The sequence below is a fragment of the Lagenorhynchus albirostris genome, chromosome 10 (assembly GCF_949774975.1).
Source record: "Lagenorhynchus albirostris chromosome 10, mLagAlb1.1, whole genome shotgun sequence".
NCBI classification, from domain to species: Eukaryota; Metazoa; Chordata; class Mammalia; order Artiodactyla; family Delphinidae; genus Lagenorhynchus; species Lagenorhynchus albirostris.
Genome location: NC_083104.1, coordinates 65,243,351 through 65,267,068, shown reverse-complemented (window position 1 = coordinate 65,267,068; position 23,718 = coordinate 65,243,351). Strand labels below are relative to the sequence as shown.

Genomic DNA, 23,718 nt, shown 5'->3' with positions numbered 1-23,718 from the left:
AAGCAGTCTTAAGAATCCAGCACACATGCACATCCCCTCCACGGAAATCCAACTCCCAGCCTTACGCTAGGCAGTTCTCACCCACTCATCAGCTAACGTTCCACTGCTTGTGAAGAGGCCACCCTAAGAGGGAAGAGCTGGGGAGTTACGCAGGTGCGGAGGGGACATTCCAACATGGCCTCCCTTTCCTTCACCTGTTGAAATTGGGTCTGAAGGCGGAGGAGATTAGGAAAGGAGTCAGAGCAAGAGAAACAGAGATGAAGATGAGGATGGAGATTGACAACGGGGAGGAACTGTGGGCAGCTGGTTGTGATGAGCAGCCAGGGAATCAGGGCTCCATGTGCGGGGAGAGCTTTGGCCACGGTGCTGAGGTTGGAGGGGCAGGGTGGGGAAAGGTAGTGAACTTCAACTCATTGTGGGGCAGGGACCATTTCTGTGGACAGGCCATGACCCCGTCCTTCCTCCCCTTCCCCCATGCCTGGGCTTGCTGCCACATTCCCTAGCCTTTCTCCTATTTTGGTTTAACAAAACAAAGTCTGGTAGCTTGGCGGGGAGGGGTGGGGGAAGAGCTGCCAGGCCACACCCTGATTGCCAACCCCAAATCACCACCCCCAGTCCCCAAAGCCAAGCTCATTCCGGGGCTCCCACTTCAATGCCTTGACTCCATCTCTATGCTACTTACTGCCCTCCCAAGTTCACAGTCCTTCTCAGTTTTCCTTGGCACAGGGAGGCATCAGGGAGATGGACCCAAATGGACCAATCTAGCTCCTAAGGGGCCTGACTCCTAAGGGCCTCATCTGTCCTTCTCTTCCCATCCTCTCTGCTGCGCCCTGAAACCCTGTCCTTCACCCCTCTGGCCAAGGGCAGAGAGGCCCAGATCCAGCAGGCTCCTGCCCGAGAGATGCATCTGTAGGGAAAGCCAAGGAGGTAAACGTTTTTTTGCCTTGCTCCTGTCCCATCTCCTACACCCCTGACTTCTCCCTATCCCTGTCTTCCTGCTCTTACCCCGTCCTACATTCTATCCTTCTATTTGCTCCCTTCTATTCCAGCCTTGTGATTTTGCTACTGTAGCCAAGTTCTTTCCTCTAGTTCTCAGTGGGGAAACTGAAGCCAAGGGCATGGATGACTTAGGGTTCCCCTAAAAGCCAAAGGTTAAGAGTCTGAACCCTAAACCCTAAGGTTAGGGAAGCATCAGCATCCCCCTCCTCCTCATCGTCATCGACATTCCTCCCGTTTATTGAGCACTTACCATGTACTAAGGATTGTACAGGGCTCTTTACACATGTTCTCTCATGGTGAGTCACACAGCAGCCCTTTGAGTGGGATACCACCATCCCTATTGCCCAAGGCTCCATAGCTAGTAAGCAGCAGAGCCAGGATCTGTCTGGAGCCAAATCATCTTCCTACCGTGCTCCACCTCCCGTGACTAAGCCCACTACTGTCATATCCTGGCCCTTCCCCTGAGAACACTTTCTAGCAGCATCTCCTTCATGTTTTTCATCCAGCAGAAGGATTATTTCATCCTCAGCATCTAGTTTCCAGGGGGAGGCTGACTTGGTTTCCTATTTTGTGGGAATGCAGCTTTTTGTTCACTTTCCTCTTCTTGCCTGGGAATAGAAAAGGCTAAAAACACCTCCTCCTCCACAAGACATGCCCTGCCCCACCCTCGCTCACCCAGACAGTTGTGTCCATCATGTGCCAGGTGGAATCCATCATAGCAGGTGCATCGGTAATTGCCAGGGATGTTGACACAATCGTGCACACAACCTGCATTATCCTCCCGTTCACACTCATCCACATCTGTGGGCAAACAGGAGTTGAGGCAGCTGGACCCACCCGCGTGCCCCCGACTGTCCACCCCTGGGTTCAGCCTTATGGTGGTTTTTAAAAATATATATATAACCTCTGTGTATGTTTCTGTATGTGTCTCTGTTCCCCATAGTTACTTTCATAGCCTACAAACTATTTTGCATTTTGCTATTTTCATCTAAACTTAAGTCATAAACATTTTCTTTCTTTTTTTTTTTTTTTTTGCGATACGCGGGCCTCTCACTGTTCTGGTCTCTCCCGTTGCGGAGCACAGGCTCCGGACGCGCAGGCTCAGTGGCCATGGCTCACAGGCCCAGCCGCTCTGCGGCATGTGGGATCTTCCCGGACTGGGCCACGAACCCGTGTCCCCTGCATCGGCAGGCGGACTCTCAACCACTGCGCCACCAGGGAAGCCCAAGTCATAAACATTTTTACGTTTCCATCCAGTCTTTCCAGTTATCACTGTACGTGGCTGCAAAATACTCCATTATGTTGCTACATCATAACTTATGAATCCCTTTTCTCTATTGTTAGTTTCCTTCCATTTATTTTTCTATCATAAATGATGCATCAAAAAACATATTCTCCCATATATTGTTTCTTTGAATTTCCTTGGAACAAGTTCCTAAACATGAAATTCCTGAGTCGAAGAGTATAAATAACTTCAAGATTCCTGCTAGTATGACAAAATCACTTTTCAATTCATAATGTCACCAGGAAGGAACGAGTGCACCTTGTGGAAGTCTTAACCAGCACCGAAGGTCATAAATTTAAAATAACATCTCGACTGCTTTAATTTGCATTGCTTTAATTATGAGGAGATGTGTTTGTTTATAGTATGAATTTCCCCTAGGGCAGATTGCCTGTTCTCATTCTTTTGGGGCATGGCATAAGGGTCTAAAGATGGAGGTTCCAGTGTCAGGGAACCTCAGGCCTTAGTCCCATGATTCTGATCCCCCCACCCAGTCAGGCTGTATGGCCGTGAACTGTTCCCACCAGGGCCTTAGCCAGCATATATGGTGGTGCCTTTGTGCAAATTAGAAAATAACACCCTCTCTGGGAAGAAACAGCTTTCCTCCAGCCCTCTCCCCACGCCAGCAGGGACTGCAGGCCTTAGTGTAATGTACAGCGTGGCCAACTGAGAGCAGCTCAGTGGGGGTCTCCCCTCTCCAGCAGGTCCCCCTTCTCCAGGTGCCCTCCCAGCCTCACCTTTGCAGTGTTTACCATCCCCTGTGTAGCCAGACTTGCAGATGCACTTGTACGACCGTGGGGTGTTCTGGCAGATCGCATCGATGTGGCAGTTGTCAGTCCCCTCCACACACTCGTCCACATCTGGCAGGGGCAGAAGGAACACATGAGACCCTCTCTTGGTACCTCCCAAGGGGTGTCTTGAAGGTGGTCCCTCAGGGCAAAATCCCCTCTCCTCTAAAATAGAGGGCACCCCCTCCAGAAGCAGGTGGCCTCCCCTCCGATTTCAGAATCTTTCTGAATTCCTGAAATTCCTGTAATTTCAGGAATTCAGAAAGAACGCCCACTCCCCTCAAAAATACTTAATCCACAATGACAGCTAAAATTCCATCATTTGAAACACTCCTCTTTGATTTAAAAACAAACAAACAAAAAACCTTTGGACTGGGTAGGTAGCACACTTGATTAGAAACATTCAACCTAGGATGAATTAGTTTACCTTTCTTAGGAGCAGACTTAGAGGGAGGGGGAAGAGAAAGGCACGGGGCCAGTGGCCTCTGGGAAAGTGGCAGGGTCCAGCGACTATTGGTAATTCAAGGAGGAAGAAAGGGAGACGGGGCATCTGCGGAATCTTCATCTGCCTCACAATTCTGCTTGAGACCAGGCCTGCTCCCACTTGCCCACCATGGCGCCAAGAATCTTTAAAGGAAAGAAGTTCCATCCTGGAAGATTTGCCTAGGCCCATCCCTCAACAGCAGAGGGACTAGGAGCTGGCAGGGGCTGTGGCACCAGCAACCTGAAGCCTGATAAGTGCAGCCTTTGCAGCTCTCCAGCTGATTCGTCCAGGCCCATCCATCCCATCACCCTGAGCTCTTTCATCTAACCCCAGGTGTACCTCGCTCTGACACAAGGTGCTACTCACAGAGCTATGCTGAAGAAGAGGCCACCCAAGATCTAGCAGAAAAGCCAACGTTCAGAAAGGACATAGGAAAGAGAATAATTTATCATCTTTGGGCAAAAGACTCCAACTTCTGGGGCAATGTTACGGTGCCCATAAAGCTGAACCGAAGTAGGTGAAAATGTTTCAGTCAAAAATGCGTTATAATTTAAGGCTGTGGAGGTTCGGAGATGACTCTGACCAGCCAAAAGGAGAGACAAAAAAGCAACATGAAGCAGGATGTGTCGAGTGCCACGAGGGCATTAGAGATAAGGAAAGAGGGTCCTCAACCCTGGCTGCACATCAGAGTCAACTCCCCTAGGAGATACCCAAGTGCTACCTCCAGGAATTCTGGTCAGCTGGTCTGGGCTGAGACCTGGTCATCAGTATTTTTCTAAAGTTGCCCAGGTGAGTCTAATATGCAGCCAGGCTTGAGAATCTCCATTAAAGGGAAGATCAGAGGAGGAAGAGACAACTTCTAGCTGCGAACTAGGAAACCCAGGGTAGTGTAGCAAACTGCAAGTAAAGAAATGGGATTTGAAATCAAGATCCTAACCTCCAAGTGTGATCTGTGGGTCACAGAATTGCTTGGCTTTTGTTAAAATGCAGATTCTTAGGCCTGACTGCTGACCTATTGAATCCAAATCCTTAAGGTGCTTGATATATTTTTTACTGAATGAATGAATGAGTGGATCAGTAATTGCTCCAATTTATAGACACCCATGAGTCCTAGCTTGAAACAGTTAACGGTTCTTTTCTTTTTGATGTCAAGAACTTCCGGGGTAGGACTAAGGCTTCCTGGGGCTAAGAAGGGAACTGAAATTTGGAAGAGTGCCCCCAAACACCTGCCTCAAATCTTCTGGGCTTCTATTCAGCTCTGCACTCTACTCTCCAACTCTTTGACCCCTCTGCAGCAGTCCACCACACCCAGTGATCTAATTGCTGTAATTCACACTTAGTCTCCACCTCTCTCAGGCTCTGCAGTCATGGTATCTGCCTGCTAGCTCACCCTAGGAAGTCATCCTAAAGTGAATGGATGGAGAAGAGGGGGCATACAATTCTAGTTAATGAGACAGGGCAAGAGGGACCTGTGTAGATAGTAAAAGGCTGCATGGGGCTTCCCTGGTGGCGCAGTGGTTGAGAGTCTGCCTGCCGATGCAGGGGACACGGGTTCGTGCCCCAGTCCGGGAAGATCCCACATGCCGCGGAGCGGCTAGGCCCGTGAGCCATGGCCGCTGAACCTGCGCGTCCGGAGCCTGTGCTCCGCAACGGGAGAGGCCACAACAGTGAGAGGCCCGCGTACCGCAAAAAAAAAAAAAAAAAAAAAAAGACGCTGCATGGAGAATCAGTTTGTCCAACTGATGAAGAGAAAATGGTACTAAGAAACGCCCTATTGTAGAAAGACAATAATCAGCCAGTCCCAGGTTCAAATCCAGCCCTACCACTCTCTAGGGCGTGTTTTCTGATTCTCTTATTTGTTCCTCTTTAAAATGGGGACGATAATCCCTTCTCATGAGAGGCTGTGAACAGCTGATGAGATAATTTGTGTAAAGTACCTAATAAAGCATCAGAAGCTTGAGATGATAATCATTAAATCACTGATTCAGATAACAGGTGCTCTATGACTGGGCTAAGATGGTAGCCACTACGCACATGTGGCTATTTAAATTTAAATTACTTTAAAATTCAGTTCTGTAGTTGTCCTGGCCACAGGCCAAGTGCTCAACAGTCATACGTGGCTAACGGCTACCACAGTGGATAGCACAGGTGTGGAACATTTCCAACATCGCAGGAGGTTCTACTGGACAGCACTGCTTTACGAGTTCTGAATAAGGGATACCCTGGGCCCGAGTGGACCAAAAAAACTCCCTGAGGAGTGGGACTCAAGTTTGAGTTTTGGAAGTTGGGTAACCATTAGACAGTTAGAAGGGGAAAGGACATTTCAAGTGCGGTTAAATGCATGAAGAAAGACCAGGCACTCGGAGGTCCAAGTCCTTATTCTCTGTCCCCACATTTGCACATGCCCTCCATGTTGGGGAAAATATCTTTTAACAACTAATTCTAATATTTGAATGGAATCCAAAGTTTTAGATGTTCTTATTGGGTCCCCCGGAGGCAAAGGGACTGGTTGATCACCCCCTTCCCTGTGGTAACCCTTGTGAGTCTTAGCAGGTACAGAGCACTGGGCAATGCCAGTGACTAATAATCATCCTGTTCATCCTGCTTTGAGCCCTCTTCCCCTTCTGTGTCTCTCCATCCCTTCCCCAGCGGCCAGGACAACTTGGAAACTCATCTGGAAGCTCCTCCTCTAGGGCCATCTCAGAGGTACATGCTTGTCTCTGAATCAGCTGGGGCTTTACAACAGTCTACATCAGGCTGGGCTCCGAGTTCTTCCGTTTGCCTCTGATTCAATGCTCACCGGTACTACAGAGTGGATCCTTATGCTGACTGCAGCAAACCCAGGCTTCCTGGCAGAACCTTTAGACCCTTCAGGCAGTTGGGCTTTTCCTGCCATCTTACCCCTCCCCCTCATTCCCTGCTCATAATACTTATCCCTCTCCAACACCTAAACCATTCTACCCCTTTTCACGCATTCACACATCTCATTCTTCACATTTGAAATGCAGTCCTTTCTTTTTTCTTGTAGCCACACTGTTCTCAGCTTCCCAAAACTGGCTCAAAAATTGTCTTCCTGGTAAGCCCTATTCCTGGTAAGTTCCAGGTCCTAGGGGACTCAGTTTGCCTCAGCTCACTTGCAGCTATTACTGAGTTGCTCTGCTAATACTTTAAAGCCATCTTGTGTGGCGTGTTCAGCTTTCCTCACTTGGCTGGTCACTCACTGAGGATGGAATTATTACTTGGATGGAATCTTTTGAAGCAGAACAAGCCTAAAACAGAGCTCTGAAGTAGGGCCCCAAATTATACCCAGTGTCTCCTTTTGCCAGTTCTTTCAGAGCTCCCCCCACATGTGCCCACCCCCAATTTGTCCATGCAGGGATCCCTTCAACACCCATGGGCACAGTCTCATCTTACTTCATTCTCTCAGGGTGCAGGTGTTTACTAGCTGGCCTGACAAACCAGGTGATACTGTTGGGCAGGAATTGGTTTAGACCAGTGGCTGCACCCTGGGATTCCCAGGGGACCTTTTAAAAAATGTGATTGTCTGGGGACTTCCCTGGTGGCACAGTGGTTAAGAATCCGCCTGCCAATGCAGGGGACATGGGTTCGAGCCCTGGTCCGGGAAGATCCCACATGCCGCGGAGCAACTAAGCCTGTGTGCCACAACTACTGAGCCTGCGCTCTAGAGCCCGCGAGACACAACTACTGAAGCCCACGCGTCTAGAGCCCCTGCTCCGTAGCAAGAGAAGCCACCACAATGAGAAGCCCGCACACCGCAATGAAGAGTGGCCCCCGCTCACCACAACTAGAGAAAGCCCACGCGCAGACCCAACACAGCCATAAATAAATAAATTAATTAATTTTAAAAAATGTGACTGACTGGGCACTCTCTTAGACCAGCTGCATCAGGATCTCCAGGGTGAGTCTGGACTGCTCTCTGTCTTCCTTTCCCAACTCAGATAATGTGATAGACTATTTGCCCAAGCTGGGAAGAGACCAGGGGCAACAACATGACAGAATGTTTGAGAAAAGGGGTTCTGGAGTGATACTGTGTCTGTTCAAATGCCAGCTGCATGTATGTCCTTGTGGTCCTGGGCCAGCCTCTGAACTTGCCGGCTTCTTCCTCTGTAGATGGGAATAATGATAACAGCACCTCCTCATGGGGCCACCATGAGTGTCAAATGAGTTAATACTTATCAAGTACTTAGCACTGCAGTACAGGCATACAGTAAATGCTCAATAAAGGTCGTTATTTTATTCCTTCTCTCCAACCTTCTCCCCAGTATCCTTTCTGAACCCCTCTCCCCTTCCCCCTTCCCCTTACCAAAGCCCCATTTGAGGCCTGGTGTGGGGAGATGCGGCACTAGGGGAGCACGTGATGGTACAGGGAATTTGGGGGAGACATATCCTTAAAGGTATCTGTGTCACTGCCTACTCTGCCCATGCTGGGGAACTGCCCAAGCAGCAGGTGCAGTGGGTGAGAGGCCAGTTGGGAACCAAAAAGCTGCCCTCCACAATCCTCTGTAAAGGCTGTCCTTTTGTGCCCTTTCCCCCACCCCAGGCACTGGCCTGGATCACAAGCTGAATCAGGGGAGAGTGGTGGCTGCAAAGACACCACAGACGAGCCAAGACCTCCCTGCCTCACCTTCTCCTGGCATGAATGCACAGGTCTGTAACGGCAGCAGCTTTTCCCCGCACCATCTGACGTTTCTTCTGGATTTGCTTCAGCACCTAACAGAGCACTGCATAAATTCTGCTAAACAGGGAGGAGGGGTGGGATGAGGTGGGGGATATGAGGGTTAGAGGACAGACTAGAAAACGTGGATTATTACAACACAGGCTTAAGCATTAAGATTCCCTTCTGAGGATGGGGAAGTGTACCCTAAAAGGGAAGCAGGAGGACCCCCAAATAAACACTTTATCTGCTTCAAAATTTTGCCCAGGTCCAGCTCTGGAATAACCAGGGCAAATGAGCAGGAATGCAGGCTGCAGAGAAGCAGATGCCCGTAGGTAGAGTCCACCCCATCTTTACGTTACTACAGTTGTCACCTTACTACTCAGAGGGGCTGGGGGTAGTTGTGGACAAATTTGCTGGGCCCATTGCAAAGGTCCAAAGGAGCCTGCTTGGTGTCATGTGCCCACATGGCTGTGGCATCCTTCTTGCCCAGCCAGGATAGCCCAGGATGTTTGCTGTGTCTACCTCATTCCTCTATTTTTCTCTCTTGAAATGCCTCACCCATCATTGAGGACCGAGTGTAGGTGCCACTGCTGGGAAGCTACCTTTGGCTGGTGCAGCTTTCTCTAATTTACTCTTTCTCTTTAACTCCGAAGGCATTTACTGTCAGGTTCTCTCATCCTCTGACCAATCGCTATCTTGTGATGCCTCTTACATGCTACCTTACACCATTATTTAACTTTTGGTTCCTGTGTATTATCTTCCTATGGAAGCTCTGAGCTCCCTGAGGCCATGGCTTCTGAATCTTTGAAACCTGTATAGCAGCTAGAATAGAGTTGAGCATATTCATTCAACAAACAGTTATTGAGCATTTGCAACATGCCAAGCACTGTGCTAGGCGCTGGGCATTCATCAGCGAACAAGACAGACTAATATATATGTATATATATGTATACATTTTTTTTTTAATTGGGGTATAGTTGTTTTACAATGTTGTGTTAGTTTCTACTGTACAGAGAAGTGGAATTCCTTGTGCTGTACAGCAGGTTCTTATTAGTTATCTATTTTATACATATTAGTGTATATATGTCAATCCCAATCTCCCAGTTCATCCCACACATGCCCCCCCCCGTCCCCGCGCTTCCCCCCTTGGTGTCCATACGTTTGTTCTCTATCTGTGTCTCTATTTCTGCCTTGCAAACCAGTTCATCAAGACAGACTAATATATTAAAAGCATTTAGTAAATATTTGCTAAACAGATGCATGGATGGATGCATGGATAGATGGACGGGTTGGTGGGTGAGTGGATGAGGTCCATACTGTGGCATCCTTTCTGTTCTGTGTTACTGCAGAGAAAAAGCTTCTTTTCTCTCCTGTAACCCCACAACTGTTCTGGGTAGAAGACAGTCCCAAGAAATTTAGTTTTAAGTTAAGGGTAGGGAGACTGGTAACTCAGAAATGGTAAGATACCCACTTAAAGACATCTATTTGGTCATGCTGAAGCCAGAAGAGATGGGACCAACAAATCTAGTATAAGAGGGAATCCTATAGAATACACAGGTCCTCAGGGTCTTCAGATGCTATTTGGGACTACTCAGGCATCTCTTCAGAGTATCCTTGTCAGATAGACGTCCCCCAGCCTCAGTGCTAACACCTTCACGACAGGGCACCAGGGGCCAACGTTCCATTGCTGCTCCCGGTCAGTTCCCCTCTCCTTTCTTCCATGTTGCCTCCCACATCCAAGTAACATCCAGAGTAGAACCAGCTCAGGTTTTGGCCATGACACCCTAACCTGCAGCATGTGCACGTATGTGTACCTGCATATGTGCATATCTGCTCATATGCAGGTACCCGTATGTGCACATGCTGGAGCCTGGCATCCCAGCTCCGGCTTCTCAGGCTGTCTTCCCAATTTGGAACTGGGCTGTGACCTCAGCTGGAGCCTGGGCCCATCCTCAGCCTGGACAAAGCCTAGTCAGGGATGAACAGGCTTGGAGAGAGTCCAGGAAACCACACAGACGACCCTAAGGAGAGGAGACAGAGTATTTTGTTCTTTTTAAAAAAGTACGCTTCCCTCTCCTACAAGCTTAGCCTGCTCAACTGAAGAGCCAGGAAAAGCAGTTGGTGCTTGGTGACTGGAGAGGTGCAGGGCTGAACTTGACAGTGTCCTATCTTATTCCTAATCCAGCTCCTTGCTTATTTGAATGTACCCCTAAATGGACAAGAATTTTCTCCCTTTCATTGCGGACTAAACCAACAACCCTGAGTCAGAGGTGTTTAGAGGATGGGTAGGGTAGAGGGTAGTGGCAGTGGGGAGGCAAGAACAGAATACCGGAGAGGGAGTCAGGCCGTGGGCTGAGACACATTCCCTTTTCATGATGATCAGTCTTCTCTCTCCAAATTGATGGGAAAAAATAACAAGATAAACAGTGATGATGTCAGATGATGTATAATTCCATTAAGCACGCAAAGTTCTTTCATGTAGGCCATTTCATGTGGTTCTCAAACAGTCCTGTCTCTCACTGAATCGATGAGGAACACGCCCAGAGACAGTATCTTGGGAAAGAGAAAACAGCTAGTGCACAGCCAGGACACAGGTTTTCTGACTCCCAGTCTGGTGCTCTCTCAGTATACAATGTATTTTATAAACGTATGAGGGAGGAATCATGCCTTAGCTGTCATCGCGCCCCCCCGCCCATCCCCACCCCGACTCAGCACTTAGTTCAGCATGAAGCAAGCGTCCACTATGGAACCACGGAATGGCCTGGAACTGACATTCGGATGTTCCTGGGAGTAAGTCAGCAGTAGGCATACAGATGCTCCCAGGCTTTGGGCGTGGGGGCAGCAGGGAGGAGGGCAGGGCTGTGTGTGGGCCGCGAAGGAGGGTGGTTGCACCATGGTGGGAGCAGACAGAGTTCCAGTGAGGAAGGGGTGGGCAGTGCAGCAGCGGGCAGGTGTCTCCTGCCCTTGGATTCACTAGGCTGGGCGAAGCAGCTGGTTAGAAACAAAAACAAACACCAGGGATACAGGTTCCTGCTGTTAACAGCTTCAAACCGCCAGAGGAAAACTCCAAATAAATATAATTAGAAACTTGTAAAAACGTCCTCTCTGTAAACCTGCTCCCCAGGGTCTACCCTTTAAGCGCCCCCCTTCTCCCAGCTCCCCCCAAGCCCACATATCCTGACACTCCACCCTCTCCGAGATCTGTTTCCTTATTCTGGATCTTCTCTCCAGCCCAGCAGCTCCTGCCCAGGTCTGTCCTCAGCTGTTACCATCAGTGACCAGAGGCAGATAGCCCCTGGCCTGAGGATCTGACATCCAAACCCCACAGATCTCTAGGGCTATGGTTCTAGCCACAGGGAAACCATAGGTAAGAGTGAGGGCCACCACACCCTATTTAAGGGGCATCATTCTGCCTGTAGGGCCAAATTGCAAAATCCAATGGCAACTACAAGACGGTGCCTTGGTCTGAAAAGGGGAGATGTCTAGGTTGGAGCACAATAGAGAGAGCTAGTCTTGGAAACTGAGACTATATGGTGTGGGGCAAGAACTGGGGCCCTGGGGCCTTGCCCAGAGAGTACTCAGTTCCCAGGACACAAACATTTCAGCTCTACTTCCCAATGCAGTTGGATACACGTACATTCGCACACACAGAAACACAGACGTGTCCTGCAGGGGCTGTTTCCAGGGGGAAATACCCCACTTAAGGACACGGTAAGAGCTATCAGGTATGTGAGGCCCCAGGAAAGTGGGGGTGGGGGTGAAGAAAAGAAGAGTAGCCACATGACATAGACTCGGGCAGGAGAGAGTGAAGCAGGGCCCAGGGAGAAAAAGGCATGAGATTCAGGTGAGAAGCCTGGGGAGCCCCAGCTGCAGGACTGGGGCTTGCTATAGTGTCTTCCACCTTCAGCAGGAAGGATTTTGAAGAGATGCATAATCTCAGAGCTGAAAGGGACCCTACTGATACTCTCGTCCATTTCGTAAGTGAGGAAGAGAATTTCAGTTATTTCCTCAGAGGCCCCAACCCTCGGGCTCTGCATTTGCCTAAAGCCACTGGTACCTACCATACTTCCCACCCTGTGCCATTTGGGGCTAGCAGTATGTGGGCATGAAAAGAAGAGAGTGGCCAGTCTGGTGACAGAGGGGCCAAAGGGGACGAGGAGGGGAGGGTCCACGTTCCCACTTAGTGCAGGCAGCTAGCTCCTCTACCCCTCAAACATCCCTGGGTTGGCAGTTGTATCACTTTTCCCCCCAAGGACCGGCAGTCCCTCTGTTTCCAGACTCCTGTCTAATAACTGAGCCTGAAGAAGCTGTCCCCAGGTCTGGGCCTCTTGTGGGTACCGCCAGCCTCAGAGTAACTCTGCAGTTTCCAGCCCTGACAGGGACTCTTTCTTATGAGTGGTCATGTGCTAGGGGTATGGGACGTCAAAGGAGGCCCACACCCTGACACGCAGGGACCAGAGCCGGGGGTAGGGACTGGGGTTAGTTCAGGCAGCAAGCTCTTTACCTCCATCTTCTCAAGATGGTCTGAAGCCATCCATTCCCTTCCCCCATGCTCAGTTCAAGGCTCGGGACCTAGCCATTCCACTTCTTTACTTCTCCAATGAAAACAAAATGCACGTTGCCTGCTTCCTTTTCCCTCTCACCAGAGCACAGACACACACTCACACACCCTGAGTCATGCACACGCACGCTCACACGCCCCAGTGAGTGCACACCGCGCATTCCCAAACTCACACCCAGGGCCGGCTCCTTTTACAACAGGTCCCAGCCGCTTACATCTCAAACCGGTTCTCATGTGCTCGGATTCCTGAAGGTTTCAGGAAACAGTCTCATTTAGGGGTGCTGATAACTTTCTTCGTTCTCTGCCTGTAGTAATTCTGGCCTCGGTGTCTTCTAGTCCCCTCTCTCTCATTCCACCCTGCAGAGACTCGGGAGATGAAGGGTGAGAAGGGGAAAAGTTCTCCCCTGGCTCCAGGCTTTCCCCACCCCCTTAGAGGACATGTCACTGAGAGAAGAGAGGTCAAAGGGATTCCTGAGGAATTTCTAAGCAGTCCACCCCCACCTCTCCACCCTTCTGGAAAAATGAGGGGTGGGGGTCAGGCTTAAAGGGAAGATCAGGCTGCAAGAGTGAAGGCTGCCTCTCCCTCTCTCTCCCCAGTGTGGCCTGGATGGGGCATGGGCAATAGCCGGCTGCCCACGGGGCCACCCTCACCCGTTGACACCGTTATGGTTTTCATTTCATATTTTGGAGGGAGGGGCTAGGAGGAACAGTCCCCTCACTGTAAGAGCCGGCCACAGGAGCCCAGGGAAGCGGGGAGGAGAGGAAACAGCCACATTAAAGAGGAAGAGAGGCGTGGGGGAAAGAGAGACACACACATACACCCAGACAGAGACCCGGAGAGACGCATCGAGACAGAGAGACACTGTCTGCTGCCAGATGAACGCTCTCAGTCCCAGGGATTGCGTTACTTGGAAGTTCTAAATATACGACTTTATCAAAATTCTATCCCTAATGAGGAGAGGAAACAACCAGGTAAACTAAATGGCCAGGCTGGCTCTCCCAGCCGGCCCTGGGGACAAGTTTTCCCCAGGAGGCCAGGAGACCTTTTCATTCAGCTGTAACCTGAGCCCCATGCAAGGATTAGGTCTTTTTAACCACTGCTGCACACCACCACCCCCCCTCAAAAAAAACAAAGCAAATTAATGCTTTTAAGTTAACAATTATCCTGGTTATCCAGTCTGTCTACTTTAAAATACACAGACAGGCACTTGAAAAACACTCAAAATCATGTACCCTCATGCTCACTCATTCCCAGTCACACACACAGTTCTCAAAGACACTAAAACATCTGTATACATGCTTAACAACTAACTCACAACAGAGACATACACCAGCTATGTCACCTGTGGGTGATCATGGTAAACCTCACACACACACACACACACACACACACACACACACACACACACACACACATACACCTGCATACTCAGGGTTCCCTTCTGTGTCCCTCCCCTCCTCTCCATTCCACACCACTTTGGTTCTCCCCTGGTGCATCTCTGGAGAAAAGGGACAGAGGCCCAGATATACCCAGTGCTACAGTAACTCTTGGCAAGATACTTGCCAAGGTTATTTGTATTTTAAAGACTTGCTAGAGCTTCATTTAAAAGCATGTGGCATTCAAAGCACACCTTCTGGCACTGGTGATACCCTGGAGGTATGTCTGAGAGCAAGGAATGTCCACAGCACCGTCTATGGATAAGGCTGCCCTGCCCGGTCAATACTTGTCCTTCCTGCAACATTGGCCTGTAGATTTGGGACCAGAGATGTCCCCCTATACCAGCAAACCTGTTGTGAGGCAACTCTAGAAGACCAAGGTTGATAAACTTCCTGAATAGTAGGGTTAAAGGTAGCTGAAACGACAGGCTTGGAATCTACGCCCAGCTAGACTCAGGGATCAGAAGGACGATGTGAAGCTAACTGCAGCCCAGGCAGAGCAAGTGTGGCTCGAATGTGAGATAAGCAGTGGGCAAAACTATAGTCTGTAAGCTCCTTGAGGGCAGGGCCTCCGCTCTGGCTGCGTTTCCCACAGCAGCAGCGGGATGAAATGCAAGAGGGAGCCCTGAAGTACCTCCGAGAGATTCTGAGTCCCTCTGTCCCTGAAGGATAGGTTGATCTCTCAGGCTTGAAAGCCTTGGCTTGACGGCACCTGTCCCTTCTCGGAGTCTCCATCTGCCCCACAAACCCCCCCTGAATATACTGCTTGCTCCTCCGTTTGGCCCCAGCCTCACTAGGCCACTACAGACAGTGGCTTCAACTTGAAAGAGGCCCTTATCTCGTCTCTAGATTACTGCATGAAATCTGTTCCTTCCTTCAGACTAAACTCCCTAGCTAATTCCATGTTATGAGTAAGTCAGCATGCACTACAAAAACCACCTTTGTTTATGAAAACACAAGCAAATCCACAGTGGGAGAGGGGCTACTCCCAGCCTGGGGGTGGCAGTGGTAGTGGGCTGTCTGGAACCAGGACTAGAGAAGAGGCAGTTTGGGGTTGGAAGGGGTGGGGGTGGGGTCTGGTATTTGACAGCCAAGGGTCTCTAGTGTTTAGGTTCTGTTAAAGGACAGGTTGGAGGAGGAAGGGGGTAGTTGAAGAGGCAGTGCTTGGGGAGAAAAGGATGGCACTGATATAGCACCTTCCTTTTAAGAGAGTGGGAGCCCATCGAGGACACAGAGCAGCTTACGAGCCAAGTGCTCAGACTCCAGGACACAGCGACCCGACTGCCAGAGACTCAGACTTCCCCAACTCCCAAGTTCAACTTTCCCTGGTGGCCCAGCCACCTCCACACCCCAACTTGGCTTCAAGAAGCCCCTAGGACAATAGGCAGAATCATATTCTCCTGGGCAAAGCTGTGGCATGAGGAATTTTCTTTTTGTCCATATAAATCTCTTCCTGGGTGAGGACTCGATGGGGGAAGGGTGCAGCAGGAGGTCAAGGGGGAGGGGAGTCTGTCCCCAAGAGAACTGTAGCCCACCAGCCTGGTTTCTGCCAGCACAGCCTTGGGACTGGCCAGGCAATGAGCCTGGGGTCAGGGATGGGGGCGGGAGGGCCTCCCTGTCTCTCTCTAATTCCTAGAGGGATCTGTCAGAGTTCCCCAGCCTGGAATTTTACTTTGTTATTTTAATGCAATTCTGACCTGGATTTAAATGGAATTGGAAACCCAAGGCCTTAATAAATAAATATTATGATAAGAAATGAAAGCCATGCAAGACGAAAGAGATTTCCCCCCAAACAGGCAGAAATGCGACATTCTTGCCGGGAGCCAGAGTCACAGAAATTTTCTTCTCTTCTTCAGCCCCCTACCATCCAGGGGGAGACAGTTGGTTTTTTGGTTTTCCTTAAAAGATCCTATCTTTGTTTAACATTTTTCTGATAAGACAACTTCGAAATTTCTGTCTAACTTTGAAGACTGGGGGCGAGGGGAAGAAATATAGCATGGCTGAAAAAGTTTTCATTCTTTCAGTCTGTCCAGGCCAGAACTTAAGTTTTCTGACAATGTTTGAGAGAAGAGAGGATTCTCTCTCATACTTCTGGAGGACAAGAAGTCTTTGGAAGATGCTGGGGTGACAATGAAGTCAGGCAGAATTCTGAGATGCGTGGTCACTTCTGCCCAGGGCTCCCCAAACTTCTCACTCACCCGTACCGCCCCTGGCTCCTCCAGCCTTTCGCCTGGGGCGCAGCGCCCAGAGGTCAGGCCCCCAGCCGAGAAGTGCGGGTGCACAGTGCCCGCTCCTGACAGCAGCACGCCTCCCAGCACCTGCCCTGCCCCTCGGAAATCGCGCCCCCGCCCTCGGGCCCTGCAGCCCAGGCAGCCCGGCGCCCGCGCGCCCCTCCTTCCTTACCTTGCACGGCTTTGCTGTGCTGGGCGGCGCGGGCGTGGACCAGCAGGACTAGCAGGCAGAGCCCGGGCACGCGTCCCGAGCCCATGGCTGAAGCTACGGGCGGCCGGGCGGCCGGGGCCGGTCTCGCGGCCCGGGGAGGGCGGAAGCGGGCCGGGCCCCCTCGCGCCGGAGGGGGAAGGGGAGGGGGTGCCCCGCCGGGGCCGGGCCGGGGGGTGCGGGCGCGGGGCGCGGACCGCGGCGCCCTTGGCGAGAGGCTCCCGATGCTGCCGGCTTCTCCCGGCCCGACGCCGGGGAGAGCGAGGCGGAGAGCGGGACGAGGCTGGGGGCGCCCGGCGCCGCTGACGGAGGGGAGCCCCCGCCCTCTCCAAGCCCGGCTCCGCTAGCGGCGGCGGCTGGGCTGCTCCGTATAATCCCACCCAATTCCCAGCTTCGTCTGGAGAGAGCTGCAGCGGAGAGCGCGCAGAGCCCGAGCGAGGGACCTGAGAAAGGGGAGGGGAAACGCAGCGCCAGAAACACGCCCTTTCTGCCTCTCTTTCTTCCTCCCTCGCTCTTTCTCCTTCTCTCAGGCTCCGTCTCTTTTTCTTCGCCTTTCTCCTCCTCCTCCTCTTTCTCCTCCTCTCCTCGCTCCTTTTCGTTTTCTTCCTCCTCCCCCTCCTCCTCCACCACCTCCTTTTCCGTGCCCTTTTTTCTTTCAAATGGGGCCTCGGCGCGGCGGCCGCTCCCCCTGCGCGCCCGGGCGCGGCGGCCCCCTCCCCAGGCTGCCGGGCCGCTGCCTGCAGGAATTTACAATCCGGCGCTGGGGGAGCGGGCCCGGTCTCCATGGAGACGGCTTCCCCGGGAGCAGGGAGGTCAGGCGCAGACCGCGCACAATCAATGGATCAATGCAAGCACCGCTCGGCTCCAGACCAAACAGCACCCGGCTCCGGCTCGTCCTGTCTACCGGCGGAAAGAGTGGGGGAGCTAGGGTGCGCCCCCGCGCTCGCACGCGATGAGGGCTGTGCGACGCAGGTTTGCACTCACACCTACAACAGGAGACAAAGAGAGTGAAGGGTGTCGGGGAGGCTGGGCTAGACCGGACGGGCACTCAGGCTCGCTCGCCGACACAGCCCGACACGCGGGACACAGCCACACGGGACCTCGAAAAACTGAGAGCGGCTCCGACAGCGGGTCGAGTTACGCCCTCCCAACTCGCACCTCCACCACAGACCCCACACCCTCAGGACTCAGTCCCCAATTCGTAGTGCCGAGTCCACTTTAATTGAGGACCAAGAAGAAAGTAGCCTTTCCCCAGCTGAAACTGCCAGCTCCAGGGCAGACTCCCTTGCAGTTAAGGCCTCGGAGAGAGCCCACCCGGCACCCTACCCGCACAGACCTGGGTTTATGTATAAAAAACAGTCACATGCGCTTAGCACAGGGGCAAAGGCTAACACGCAGAAATCTGCCTATGTGTGTAAACACAGAGACCCAAAGATAGGCACAACATTCTCCTCCATACCTGCCCTCCCACCTTCAAGATGTGGTCCCCACCAGAACATTCTTAAGCCTTCATCCTTCCAACTTGCAGGAGCAGAAAAGGAAAGATAAACGATATTTTTAAAAATAGGGGCAAAGTGTGCCAAAGGAGCAGTGTCCCTGAACCGTGGACAACACCTCCTGACGCATTTACCAGCTCTGCATCTTCTCTCCTTCCATTCTAGCGGAAAGATGAAGGACCTCTTGAAAGGTGGTGAGAGCTTTCTTGGAGTATGGAGCTTTGGTCAGAATGAGACTGCCAGGCCCCAGCCAGCTACTTATGCTTCAGAGCCAGTCTTCTGCAGGGAAGAGACCTTTGGGACACAGACTAACCTCAGAGAGCCCTCAGGGTACCCAGGAGGAAGGGACAATGACCGGGCTCCCCCTGAAAATAACTCAGTTCTTAGACCCTTGACACTGACAGCCCACATCAGCTGGGGTGACGGCTCTGCTTTGTCAGAAGCTTCCTTAACCCCCAGGGAGAAGAACTGAGCCCTTCCTCCCCTAGCGATCTAGTGGAAAAGTAGGAGGATGCAAACAGACTTGGGCATCTGGGTTTCTCGCCCTGGTTCTATCCCGAGACAAAGATTACCTTTGGGCAAGTCACACCTCAGTGGGCCTCCGTGTCCTCATCTAGAAAACAAGATGGCAGGTTAGCTCAGTGATGGGAAGGAGACAGTGCCCTTAAGAAGCCTGGGGAAGGAGGCCTTGGGAACCACTGCATGGCATGAGAGATGACGGTTGGGATGGGAGCACATAGACCATGGGAATGGTGTGGAGGCCACAAAAGGTTGGGTCAGATGATCTCTGAAGTCCCTTTCAGCCCTGTCACTCTAGGACTCCCTCCCTCCTTCATTACATTGGCAAACCCCTCCCCTTGAAGCAGTTTTGCCTGCTGTCACCAATTATGTGTAGGGCTAGAGGACAAGTGCAAACCTGCCATCCTCTCTGCCCCAAACAGGAAAGTGGTTAAAAAGAAAGAAAGAAAAAGAATTGGAGGCTGCCAGACGGTGCCAGATCAACATGGGGGCACAGAGCCTGATTAGCTCCCCCAAGGCAGGGAAGGGGGATTGCACTGTGCTTGCTTTGTCTCTGCCTTGCTTTGGACACTGGTGTGAGGTCCTCTGGGTCCCTAGGGAGGAGGGCTCCTGCCCACCCTCTAAACCACAGGTGAGGTGGGCATTGAGGATTCCGTATGGGCTGATTAACAGGTTAACTCAGACCTTCTCTCCAGTTCAGCATGATTTCCTGGTCCTCTGAATGTGGACATTGACCTGGCTTGGTGGGGAGTGGTGGCGGGAGAGTGGTGGGCCTCACCTTAGCCACTGTATCTCTGGGAGGCTCAGTGTCTTTGACTCTAGTTTCCTTTTTTCCCCTCATTTTCCTCTGTTCGTCTCCTCTGCTCCTCTAGGAAGGTGAGTTTTCTCCACATCTGGGCAGAAGAGGCAGTTCCCTGCCCAGCTCCCCACCATCCAATCTGGTACCCTCAGCCCTTCAGAGGATTCTATAGGAGCAGAAACAGTCTTATATCACCAGGGTACTGTGAATTGGGGTGCGGTTCACATTGCCCTATGCCCTGTTCACTTCTGCAGGGACTCACAACCAGATAGGGACTCAGGAAGATGACAAGGAAGGAATAATGAGATGGCTTGTGCAAGCGCTACTACAAAAGCAGCAGCACATGCCATACTGGCGGGGGCAAAATATCCCTGCGTTCTCTAGGCCTCCCACACTCACCTCAGGCGGCAGTTTGCTCTGGGGCTTTACTTTCCTTCAGGGAGACCTCTGACGTTCACTTGGTTCTAATTTCTCTTGCAAATGTCTAGAGAGAGGATGGGGTTGGGGGGCCCATAGCCAATACATCTTGGTTCTGATCCTGCTTGTAAGGACACCTCTGCCAGGGCTCTGTCACATTCAGGGACTTCACCTCCCCTGCCAACTCTCCTTCCATGAGGCTTTGCTTTTTCTCTCTGCTCCTGAGCTTCCCCATCTGTAAAATGAAGCCAGTGCTTCTATCTTGACAGGAAATTATAGTCTTAACGGAGAACATGTACATATTGAAACAACACTACCCCAAGTTCAACACTACCCCAAGTTCTATTTTGGGTGATTTATTTCATTTCTCTGAGCCTCAGCTTTCTCATCTAGAAAATGGGTAGGCTCATACAACCTCATAAGTGAGGCATAAATCACTGTTTAACTACATGGGCCTTAGAGTAAAATAAAACTGCAGTTCAAATCTCAGTTGTGTGACTCTGATAAATTACTCAGTCCCAGTGAGCTTCAGTTTTCTCTTATGACAAAAGGAATAAAAACCTCATAGGGTTATGGTGTTAATTAAATGAGATAATGAATGGAAAAGCCCTGGCACATAGTAGGCATTCAATAGGTGGTGGCTACTGTTGTTATTTCCACTACTTCTCAGAAGGAACAAAGGCCACAAGTGTTTGATAGTAAAGGTATAGTAGTGCCTGGGAAGGAGCAGTCTTGTCCCAGGCCAGAGTTTGACGCAGCTGGGTATGAGTGCGGCTAACTGGGCTCGAGTCTCACCACCCTCCATAGGTTCCTGTCTGTCACACATTCCTACTGAAAAGTTTCCAAAAATGCCATGCATTCCAGCACACTGCCCTTGTCAGCAGCACTTCCAAATTGGAAAGTTGGAAGGAAACTTACCTGCCAGGTAGAGTAGCTCCGGAACCCCTCTTTCCGAACCACCTTGCACCTCCTACCCTGCCTTAAGAAGGCACAGACACACTGAGACACAAATTAGAGCTCATGCTACCATTTACTCAGTGCTTTTCTCTGTGCCAGGCACTCCACCACTAGCTGATCAGGCAAGAACTGTTATCCTCATTTTGTTGTTGGGAAAACTGAGGCTAAAGTAAGGTCAACCTGCCCAGATGACCGACTAAGAAGGGACAAAGCCAGGACTTGGGGCCCAGGCTTGGCTCTGAAATGTGTATACCCTCTCCGTTCTCTATTCTGCCTCCTCTGAAAACACAGAGAACCAGTATATTCTTGCTACCGTTACAGTTTAATCATTTGGGGCAGACCAGCCCCTTCACACACAAGAGGTAAGAGGACAGTACCCTTACTCTGGAGGCTCATACAGGAGTAAAATTTCAGAAGACTTTAGCCATCAACTTGTCTAATGATGAGAGGTCACATGACTGCCCTCGGTCACACAACATATTAAAGAGGCAAAGCTAGAAGCAGAATGCATGTCTCCCCTGACTTCTGACTCCTGGGTCAGTGCTCCTTAGTCAGTACCCCAGAGCTGCCAGTCTCCCTTCCAGTTCTCCCTTTTCCTGATGATTTGATCAGTCACGAATCCTTCTGTCAAGAGGCATATGGTACTTGTCTCATATCCTCCGCCCCAACACACACTGTCCTAGGCCATCTAGAGTGTACAAAAGAAATAGAAAATGTGATCCTTGATCAAAGAGGTGTATCAGCACCAGTGTATGATTCCAGACCTTCACATCACAAGGCAAATCCCCCAAATGCCCTGAGTCTTACCAGGAAGGCAAGATTTGTATATGCAAAACAACATCTGAATGCAACATCAAGGAATCCAGACAGAGTGCCAGAGAAAGTCAGAGGAAACAGGAGTCGATCATCCGAGAAGGCTCTGTGGACGTTAGGAGGGATTTGAGGTGAATCTTTTTTTTTTTTTTTTTTTTTTGGCGGTACGCGGGCCTCTCACTGTTGTGGCCTCTCCCGTTGCGGAGCACAGGCTCCGGACGCGCAGGCTCATCGGCCATGGCTCACAGGCCCAGCCGCTCTGCGGCACGTGGGATCCTCCCGGACCGGGGCACGAACCCGTGTCCCCTGCATCTGCAGGCGGACTCTCAACCACTGCGCCACCAGGGAAGCCCTTGAGGTGAATCTTGATGACACTTAGAAAGAGATAGACAAGATAGAAATATAAACAAAAATCAGTGATTGACAGATGGAGAGAAAAAGAGAATAGTCAGAACAACAACAACAACAATAAAAGAAATAGACGAAAGAAGGGCGGAGCATATGCTAGGTCAGTGGACAGCTTGACTCTGGTTGGTCCTTGTTTCCCACCTGTCCAGGATGGCTGAGCAGCCATTTGGCCAGATAAGCTGAAGATTGGAAGTAACTCTCTCCCAAAGTCTATTCCGGCCCTGGGATTCCAGGAGTAACTTTTTCCAAGGCCCTTGGTCTTGTCTTTGTGGAGAGGTCTGCCGGCAGTCCTGCCAGGACCTGGTGGGGAAGGGGGGTAGCCTGGTCCGAACAGCCCACACCTGTTCCAGCCTCCCTACTTGGGCAGCCTCCTTGGCCCCTCATCCCGGTGTCCGCCCAGCCCTTCCTCCCTGCCCACCCCCACACCTGAGTCGCTTTGCCACCTGCTTCCTCCCCACCTGCTCCCTGGCTGCTTCCATGAAGGAACAAAAATCTCCAACCTGCCAATTGGCATGAACACTGATGTGTGGTTCCAGACTTCTCCACATCACAGGGCAGGTCTCCAAACTGCCCTGAGCCTTTCCTCTGTCACCTTCTATACAGCTGCTCTTCCAAACTTTGGATTCCCCTCCACCAACCTCGGTCCCCTTACTTCTCCGGTCAGTGCTCTCAACTCCTGTTTCATTGAGAAGCCAGAAGCGATGTGGCATGAACTTCCTAACTCCTGTCCCCCTCTCCCTCCACTGCTGGGAGAGGGGTCCCTTTTTTTGGCTAAGGCCAGTCCCACATACATGGGCAAGGACCCCAACCCCTCTTGCCCCTACAGGGAGCTGATACTGTCAGTTACCCCCTCCCTCTCCTGAATCCCTCACCTCATCTCCTTCTCCTCCTGTAAACACAGTGTAACCTGCATCATCCCACAGCAGCAACAACAAACTTCCCTAGACTCTGCTGCCTCTTGTCCTTCCAGTCTCCTGAACTTCTAGGAGGAGGACTCCTGCTCTCCATCTCCCCTGCTTCCTTCACCCCTCGCCCTTGTGCAATCCGGCCCAGGCCCACTCTAACACCCCTCTGCTAGGTCTCTGCCGACTTCCCCATCTCCATATCTGGGGCTGCCCGCTGGTCCTTATCTAGCCTGACCTCTCTGCATCATTAGATGCCTCTGAACATTTCCCTTCTTGGAATCCTTTCTTTCCCCCAATATCCTGCCAGCCACTCTCCCTCCACTGGCCTCTTAAGTGCTTCTAGCTTGGCTCTTTTCCCTTCTTACACTACGTGACCTTCCCAGGGACTCTAACCCAGGGATAGCAAGGGTGGAGGAAAGAATATTGGTTTTGTGGTCAGATGGTTCTAAGTTTAAATCCCATCCCCAGCAATGAGTGAGTTTGAGCAAGTTTCTTTACCTCTCTGAGCTTCAATTTCCTCATCTAGAAAATGGGAGGATAAAATTCTGACCTTGCAGGTTGTTGGAGGGTTACTGATAGGTCGTGTGGAAGGTCCAGCACAAAGTAGGTGCACGGTTTGCCACACATTGTGGGGCATTATGGCTCCAACTATCACCAATGTGCTGATGACTCCCAAATGTATATCCCTAGCCCCAACTTTCCTTCTAGCTCTAATTCTATACGTCCAATTTTCAGA

The 23,718-nt window shown here is 51.1% G+C and overlaps 1 protein-coding gene across 2 annotated transcripts in view; it reads right to left on the bottom strand.

The window, feature by feature from the left end:
• Nucleotides 1–16,717, bottom strand: part of SCUBE3 (signal peptide, CUB domain and EGF like domain containing 3) — a 33,536-nt gene extending 16,819 nt beyond the window's left edge. For both annotated transcript variants that reach the window (XM_060162641.1, XM_060162642.1), the window contains exons 1-3: nt 16,633–16,717; nt 3,019–3,141; nt 1,675–1,800 (exon numbers count right to left, since the gene is read on the bottom strand). In XM_060162641.1, coding sequence (XP_060018624.1) covers nt 1,675–1,800; nt 3,019–3,141; nt 16,633–16,717 — 334 coding nt within the window. The remainder of the gene's footprint in view (nt 1–1,674; nt 1,801–3,018; nt 3,142–16,632) is intronic.
• Nucleotides 16,718–23,718: the final 7,001 nt, after the last annotated feature.